Consider the following 8,224-nt stretch of genomic DNA (forward strand, 5'->3'; position numbering starts at 1 on the left):
TATACTCAAAGTGGAGTTGCTAGGTAATAAATTCTATTTTTCAATTTCGGAGGAACTGCTATACTGTTTTTGGTGGCACAGTGGTTAAGAATCTGCCTGCCAATGCAGGAGATGCACAAGATGGGGGCTTGATCCCAGGGTCGGGAAGATCCCCTGGAATAGGAAATGGCAACCCACTCCAGTATTCTTGCTTGGAGAATTCCATGAACAGAGGAGCCTGTCGGGTTACAGTCCATGGGGTCACAACAGTTGGACACAACTGAGTGACTGAGCATAGCTAGTTCACCTCTGGACTTGATGGCTTCTTATAACCAAATCACAACTAGCTATACTAATCATTGAAATGTGTTCTCTTTTTGTTGTTTTCAAATCATGTATGCTTTGTGTCTCTCTGCTGTGCTGTGCTTAGTTGCTCAGTCGTGTTCCATTCTTTGCAACCCCATGGACTGCAGCCCATCAGGCTCCTCTGTCCATGGGGATTCTCTAGGCAAGAATACTGGAGTGGGTTGCCATGTCCTCTTCAAGCGGATCTTCCCAACCCAGGGATTGAACCCAGGTCTCCCTCATTGCAGGCAGATTCTTTCCTGACAGAGCCACAAGGGAAGCCCTGTTTCTCTGCTGTACTATAATCTTATTAGTATTACTAGCTGTATTACTTATAGCCTATCTATAAGATTGTTGCCTCTTGCATTACCTAATGTATAACCAGGCCTCCAACAGAATTAATGGTGGCTAAATGTCTTGAGGCAATTGATCATATATATATAACTCTATATTAAATAATTGTAACAGTGTGACTCTAGGTATGAAGAAGCAACAGGGGAAAACATTTCCTGGTCCTATTCCAAAAATAGCACATTGGGTGGCTGATCAATAAAATCCTCCTCTGACCTAGGAATGAAAATTCCTGGTGCCATGGGACAAATTGATCATGAAATGCCTCTTAAACCTTACTTGAATTTATGACCAAGAGGGGGCCCTGTATGGGGGGTGGGGTGGGCCCTGTATTGGGAGTTCCCTGGTGGCCAAGGGGTTAGGATTCCAGGCTCTCGCTTGTGTGGCTAGAGTTCAATCCCTGATGGCAGAACTGAGATCTCACAAGCATGGCGGGGAGGGCGGGGCCCTATGGAGAGGGAAGATACCCTGCTATTCATGCCACAATGTTAGCATGAATAAATGAATAACGAATGAATGAATAAACCGCAAATGTTGCCCACCATCAAGCCATCAGCCACTAAAACCGCCAAGTCCCCCTGCCCCTGTCCTAAGGGGCACCCTGAGGGGAATTCAAGACAGAAAAATACAGGAAACATTCTATTCTTTAGGTACTGGGCTAGATAGTTACAATAAGTTGCACATCTAAAGAACAATTTCAACACGTTCCGATGCTCTTCCAACAGAGAAAAGCACAATATCATCAATTTGAAATGTCGGGGTTTTTTTGTGATCAGCAATAATCTTTTGATTTTATAATTACACATATATATAATGGGTATATTTCCAACACATATTTTTTGTGGAAATATTATTTCCAAAAATATTTCCAAAATCTGTTATATATACTGGCTCCTTCCTCGGAGCAGTTCCTCAGAGCTATCGGAGAGAATATAGTCCTCAGTTAAGGTCCTTGAATAAAACTCAACTCTCAAGTTTTAGGCTGGTGCGTTTTTCTTCAGTACCACAAAATCTTTGTTCCTTCTGCTTACTAGCAAGTACCCTCTGAGTTTTTCCTCATCGGTAAAACCAGGATGATAACCATCACTTCACACAGAAGTAGCACAAAATAAGTTGAAATGTGTAATATGTTGGGCGTGGTACCTGCGCACAGGAAACACTAACATTGATCCCCTTCCCCAAAGGGCAATAAGGAACTAACTCACTATCGGAAGAGAAAGCCAGGAAAGACAACCCAGGGAAATCGCGGCCCCCGGTTGGCCAGAGTGGCTCCGTCGCTGAAATTCTTCCTTCCCTCAGCTGGGCTGCACCTCTAGGGAACAGGGGCCGTTCCTGACCCCGACGGGTTCGGCCCTTTCTGCCTCACGACTCCTGGCAGTCACCCGACCCGAGGGTCCAGCTTTTCTGCCCTTACGCTTCCGTTGGCTTCGTTCAAACAGGCCGCTTTCGGCATCACCCAATCAGAATGCTCGATCTTCGGCCGCCGCCCAATGAGCACGTGGAACGGGGGGGGGGGAAGGGCGTGAAGCCCAATCGCAGCGCCATCACACTTGAGGGCAAAGAGGTTAGGCAGCCCGCATGGCGCTCCGGTCAATAAAATCGATAGCTGGAAGCTGCCTGTGTCTCAGGCAAAGGCGGTGCAGTAGCGGCGCCGCCATTTTCCCCGAAGGCATCTTCCGGTGCCTTTCATCCAAGTTCGGGCAGGAGTTTCCTGAATAACAGCGAAAGGTTTCCGTTAGCCCCGCAGGCGGCTGATTCCGGTTCCCGCCGGGCCTCCCCAGCACGCTCCGCACGGGTCCGGCGGGGGCTCCCAAATCCCCGGCCCCTCCAGCCCCCAGGGGCCGACGCTGGGACGGGCAAGGCCGTGGTGCCAGCTTCTCGGGTCCAATGGCGCGGCCTTCGGCTCCGCTTCCCGCGCGGGGACCAGGAGAGGCCAGACCCGGCCGGAGAAGGGGAAGGAGACCGAGGGCGGTGAAGTTCGGGGACGTGGCCTTGTACTTCTCCCGGGAGGAATGGGGGTGTCTGCGGCCCGCGCAGAGGGCCCTATACCGGGACGTGATGCAGGAGACCTACGGCCACCTGGGCGCGCTCGGTGAGGCCCGGCCCAGTCTGCTTCCGCGGCCCGAAGGGATGGAGGAGCTGGGGGTGGGAGGAGGCAGGGAGTGTAGAAGTCCAGGGTCCTGGCCTGCTACCAGGTTGTCAGGGGAGGAGGACGGGGGCTGGGCAGATGATGCCACCGGGTAAATCAATCTACCCAGCATTGTGTATGAGCTGGGCCTGACTGGTTCTCCTTCCCCCAGGGTGCGCAGGTCCCAAACCAGCCCTCATCTCCTGGTTGGAACGAAATACCGATGATTGGGAAACGGCTGCCCTGGATCCACAGGAGTGCCCAAAAGGGGTAGCAGTCCAAAGAAGTGAGTGAAAAATGCCTCTGGAGGGCTTGCAGCCTCTAATGATGACTCAGTCCAGAGTATTTCGGTGCCGAGGGGTGGTAGCTATGACCCCAGCTGGAATGCTCCATTTACTGTATTTATTTTCACAACTTCAGGGTTTTTGTTTCTGTGATGGTGTCCAGTCCCTGTTGTCAATTTCTAAACTGACCACATGCAGTTGTCTGTTGTGTAAATGGATCAGTGAACTTTTAAAAAGAGTTACCACCCTCTTGGGGCTTCCCAGGTGGCTCAGTGGTAAAGAACCCACCTGCCAATGCAGGAGACCTTGGTTGGATCCCTGGGTCAGGAAGATCACCTGGAGAAGGAAATGGCTCTCCATTCCAGTATTCTTGCCTGGAGAATCCTATGGACATAGGAGCCTGGTCGGCTACGGTCCATGGAGTCGCAAAGAGTCAGACATGACTGAGCAACTAAACCTCCACCTCCACCACCCTCTTGCCTCCTTCCCAGGACTCTGCCTCCAGCCTGTTTTAAATTGGGCTCCAAGAGAGCCTGTAGGGCTTCCCTGGAAGCTCTGAAGGTAAAGAATCTGCCTGCAATGCAGGAGACCCAGGTTCAGTCCCTGGGTCAGGAAGATTCCCTGGACAAGGGCATGGCACCCCACTCCAGTATTTTTGCTTGGAGAAATCAGTGGACAGAAGAGCCTGGTGGACTGTGGTTCATGGAGTTGCAGGGTCAGACAGGACTGAGCAGCTAACACTGAGAGAGCCTATAGCTCTGAGTTTTCCAGGTGTGGATTGAAAGGATCCAATGGGGAAGAGTGGTCTGGTGTGCACTGGCCTCTTTTTGCCCTTCTGGCCGAGTGACCCTGATCAGTTCAGGAATCTTTAGCCCTTAGGATGAAGCAAGGCTCTGATTAAGGCCATTCAGGTAGAAGGAGCCCAGATCCACCTACAGGGGCAGATGCAACTCTGGGCTGGAGTTTCTTTGCCAGGTTCTCTAAGAGCAGGGATTTTTCTAAGTTCTGACATACTTCCTTGCTTAAAACTTTTCAGTTAAAAAAAAAAAAAAAACTTTTCAGTTTTTGCCAAGGCAGTTGTCAAATGGTTGGTAGTTATATGTAAGTCAATTGGGGAATTTGGTGAAAATACACATTTCTGGACCCTATCCCAGAACTATTCATATACTTATATAGATGTGTATGTGTGTGTGTATTTTTAGTGGCCCCAGTTGATTTGGCTGTATATTTAGGTTTGGTTCTCAGAGTGTGGTCTCAGACAACCACCAGCAGCAGCAGCATCATTTGGGAGTGTATTAGAAAATGCAGAATCCCAGGCCCCACCTTAGACCTGCTGAATCCCAAACTGGGAGTAGGGCCCAGCAGTCTCTTTCATGCCTGCATGCTCAGTCGCTGAGTCATGTACAACTCTGCGACTCCATGGACTGTAGCCCACAAAGCTACTCTGTCCATGGGATCCTCCAGACAAGAATACTGGATTCGGTTTTCATTTCCTCCTCTAAGGGATTCTTCCCAACCTGGGAATTGAACCCTCATCTCCTGAATTTCCTGCATTAGCAGGCAGCTTTACCACTGTGTCACCTGCGAAGCCCTAATGTGTTTCATTAAACCCTCCAAATGATTAGGATCACAATAAAATTTGAGAAGCATGGACTTAGAGGGCCTTATGACCTAGTTACTGCCAGATCATACCTCATTTGTTTTCATTTCCTGCCTTAAATTTAACCTCTTCAAAAATTGTTTAGTTTTTATAGTCAGCTTAATCTTTCCAAGAAACCTTCCCTGACTTCTCCAAGCTGGATTAGGGGCTTCGGTAATACCCTCCATATTCTGGAGCAATATGTCTCACTTAGTTGGTTGTCTGTGTCACTGACACTCCTTGAAGATGGCGTTGAGTCTGATTGTTTTATAACCTGTAACACTAGTAGGAAAGAGTAGAAGCCCAGTATTTGTTAATTTCTCCTTTGTGTCCATATAGAAACCAGAAAGAAGAATGAAGAGAAGGAAGTATTCCCGCCTAAGGAGGCACCCCGAAAGGGGAAGCGTGGCCGGCGGCCCAGCAAACCCCGCCTGATTCCCCGGCAGACCTCAGGAAGTCCCATCTGCCCTGACTGTGGTTGTACCTTTCCCGATCACCCAGCCCTGCAGAGGCACAAGTGTGCCCAGAATCTGAAAAAGCCTTACCCTTGCCCAGACTGTGGACGCCGCTTTTCCTACCCGTCCCTGCTGGTCAGTCATCGGCGGGCACACTCTGGGGAGTGTCCCTACGTTTGTGACCAGTGTGGCAAGCGGTTCTCCCAGCGCAAGAACCTCTCCCAGCACCAGGTCATCCACACAGGCGAGAAGCCCTACCACTGTCCTGACTGCGGCCGCTGCTTCCGGAGGAGTCGGTCCTTGGCCAATCACCGGACCACGCACACGGGTGAAAAACCCCACCAGTGCCCCAGCTGCGGGCGTCGCTTCGCCTACCCCTCCCTGCTCGCCATCCACCAGCGCACACACACCGGAGAGAAACCCTACCCCTGCCTGGAATGCAACCGGCGCTTCCGCCAGCGCACCGCCCTGGTCATCCACCAGCGCATCCACACGGGCGAGAAGCCCTACCCATGCCCAGACTGCGAGCGGCGCTTCTCGTCATCCTCTCGCCTGGTTAGTCACCAGCGGGTACACTCTGGGGAACGTCCCTACGCCTGTGAGCACTGCGAAGCCCGCTTCTCGCAGCGCAGCACGCTGCTCCAGCACCAGCTCTTGCACACGGGAGAGAAGCCGTACCCCTGCCCGGACTGCGGCCGCGCCTTCCGACGGAGCGGCTCCCTCGCCATCCACCGCAGCACGCACACGAAGGAGAAGGAGAAGTTGCACGCGTGTGATGACTGTGGTCGCCGATTCGCCTACCCCTCACTGCTGGCCAGTCACCGGCGCGTCCACTCGGGCGAGCGGCCCTACGCCTGCGACCTGTGCTCCAAGCGCTTTGCCCAGTGGAGCCACTTGGCTCAGCATCAGCTCCTGCACACGGGGGAGAAGCCCTTCCCCTGCCTGGAGTGTGGCCGCTGCTTCCGCCAGAGGTGGTCTCTGGCGGTCCACAAGTGTATCCCCGGCGTCCAGAACTGTGGCCCTAGATCTGCCATAGGGGCGCCTAGCCAGAAAGGCCAGGCCCTTTAGAAGGGGAGGGACTGTGTAAGTTCATTTCACTTCATGGAGGGGGCCCAGAAAAGGGAAGGAGCCCCCTGATCATACAGGTCAGAGTCAGAACTGAAACCCTGTTGCTACACAGAGCTGAAGTTTAGTGTATTCTACCATGCTGGCTGCCTTAATACCTGCGTCTAGAACAGACAGCCTCAGTGACGAGAGGGGACATTATGCAGTAAAAATTTTTCAACCTGCCCTGTCCTAAAGGACTTGTGTGTGGGGTATCAGGCTAAAGGTTCTCCCCATCTAATTTAGGGGCTGTGTTTTCTAGTTTGTGCATGCAGTCAGGAGGATCCCATTCATGGGGTGCAAGATCTTCCCCCTCCTCTGCCTCTTCTTCCTTGCTAGGTTTGAAACAAACTTGGTTTAGCCCCCTTTTGACAGTATTCCTGCCAAGTGATCTGCCCTTTAAAACCTCCCTTAATGCAGCTCTCTACCTCACAAGGCGGGTCCTTTCACTGTGGCATAGCTCTGACTTTTAGAAGGCCCTTAAGTACTACATTCTCCTTCCCTGGAAGCCTTGTCCAGAATATGTTTAAAACTTGATCTACGTGGCAGCCCTTCAGAAAACTTAATCACAGATACGTTTCCATGTTTTCAGGTTCAGTTCAGTCGCTCAGTCGTGTCTGACTCTTTGCAACCCCATGAATCGCAGCACGCCAGGCCTCCCTGTTTTCAGGTTAAATAGCATTAATTTGGTCAATCATTCCTAAAAGACAGGCTTTCAGTTCCCACACGTGATCTCTCCCCAGGCAGGTGCTGGTTTTTTGATGTCTTTTTTAAAAAGTCATACAAAATAAGCCAGCATCATAGTGTGCACTATACCCCCTTGGTCTGTACTTGTTTGAAGAGGTCTAGATTGTACTGGATTTGGAGGTGGTGACAGTGTACCAGGGCTTTATTGAGTTGCAGACACCTATATATCTAAGCTTTTTCTTTTTAAACCACGTGCTGTGAAGCTAAGTCTTCTGCATTCTGCATTTGGAAGTTTGGTTCAAGGTAGGTCTGGGACATAAGCACAGTGAGTTTTGGGAGACTGATTTTAAGGAAAAGCAGGGTGGGGGAACTGTGGTCTAGCAGCAAGAAGTAAAACCAGGACCAGCTTGTACTTTATCTGGTGGATTTGAATTTCTTGGGAACTGGGTCTCGCTCCTCCCTAAGTCTCATGAGAATAAGGAGACACTAGTACAGAACCTTCTTTTGATTCCTCTGTCAGCATCTTTCATGAAATGAGGCGAGGCCATTCAGGGAAGTTAGAAAGTTAGGTAATTGAATATGAAGCAGAAGTCTAGTCATCAAGTTATGTTCATCCCTGCCTCCCTCACAGAAGCTCCATATGGCAGCAGCAACATGTTTTAACCTTTGATATGCCTTCATGGCACCCATCCCTAAGTAGGTACTCGGTAAAACTTTACTGAATTAAATAAACAAGGCCTACCACTTGGCCTTGGGGAGCTGCACCAAATTGGAATTTCCAAACATGATGTATAGTCCAAACCTTGGAGTTGGTCATCCTCCTGCCCATTGCTTCTTCCCTCATTTCTTCTGCCATCAGCCCCAGGGATGTGTGGCTGGGGCAGAGTGTTTGTAATTACCTCTGTTCTGGTTTTTAGCAAGTTGAATTGTAACTGTTTCTTCTTGGATTGATGGGCTACCCCCAAAGCAGAGGTCGTATCAGATTGGGATTCATTAAAATGTCTGATGAGTGACTATGTTCCTTGTGGAATTATTGTTTATAAAATATAAATCTAGTTCCTTAACTGAGGAGACATTTTTATAGTTCTGATGGAAACCTTGCCCTTCCCTAGCAGAGACCTATTAGAATTCTGCTTCACCTTCTGTTGTAGAACTGATTCTTTTACCTACTTTTATCACCAGGCTAACCCAACTATTTCCTTTCCTAGGAGTTTTAGAAATTTCTTTGGACCTCAATTGTAACTCATAAAAT

The 8,224-nt window shown here is 50.1% G+C and overlaps 1 protein-coding gene across 1 annotated transcript; it reads left to right on the forward strand.

The window, feature by feature from the left end:
* The first annotated feature begins 2,214 nt into the window (after positions 1 to 2,214).
* On the forward strand, positions 2,215 to 7,988 carry LOC113883348 (zinc finger protein 689). Its single transcript, XM_027527015.1, has 3 exons — positions 2,215 to 2,767; positions 2,976 to 3,089; positions 5,066 to 7,988. Exons 1-3 carry the CDS (start codon positions 2,563 to 2,565, stop codon positions 6,247 to 6,249), a joined length of 1,503 nt encoding a protein of 500 aa, XP_027382816.1. The 5' UTR covers positions 2,215 to 2,562; the 3' UTR covers positions 6,250 to 7,988.
* Positions 7,989 to 8,224: the final 236 nt, after the last annotated feature.

Source organism: Bos indicus x Bos taurus, chromosome 25 (genome assembly GCF_003369695.1).
Source record: "Bos indicus x Bos taurus breed Angus x Brahman F1 hybrid chromosome 25, Bos_hybrid_MaternalHap_v2.0, whole genome shotgun sequence".
In the NCBI taxonomy this organism is placed as follows: Eukaryota; Metazoa; Chordata; class Mammalia; order Artiodactyla; family Bovidae; genus Bos; species Bos indicus x Bos taurus.

Coding starts and splice junctions, on each gene's coding strand:
- LOC113883348 (XM_027527015.1), top strand. CDS start 2,563: ATGGCGCGGCCTTCGGCTCCGCTTCCCGCGCGGGGACCAGGAGAGGCC. Junction 2,768..2,975: donor CGGCCACCTGGGCGCGCTCG/GTGAGGCCCGGC, acceptor TCCTTCCCCCAG/GGTGCGCAGGTCCCAAACCA. Junction 3,090..5,065: donor AGGGGTAGCAGTCCAAAGAA/GTGAGTGAAAAA, acceptor GTGTCCATATAG/AAACCAGAAAGAAGAATGAA.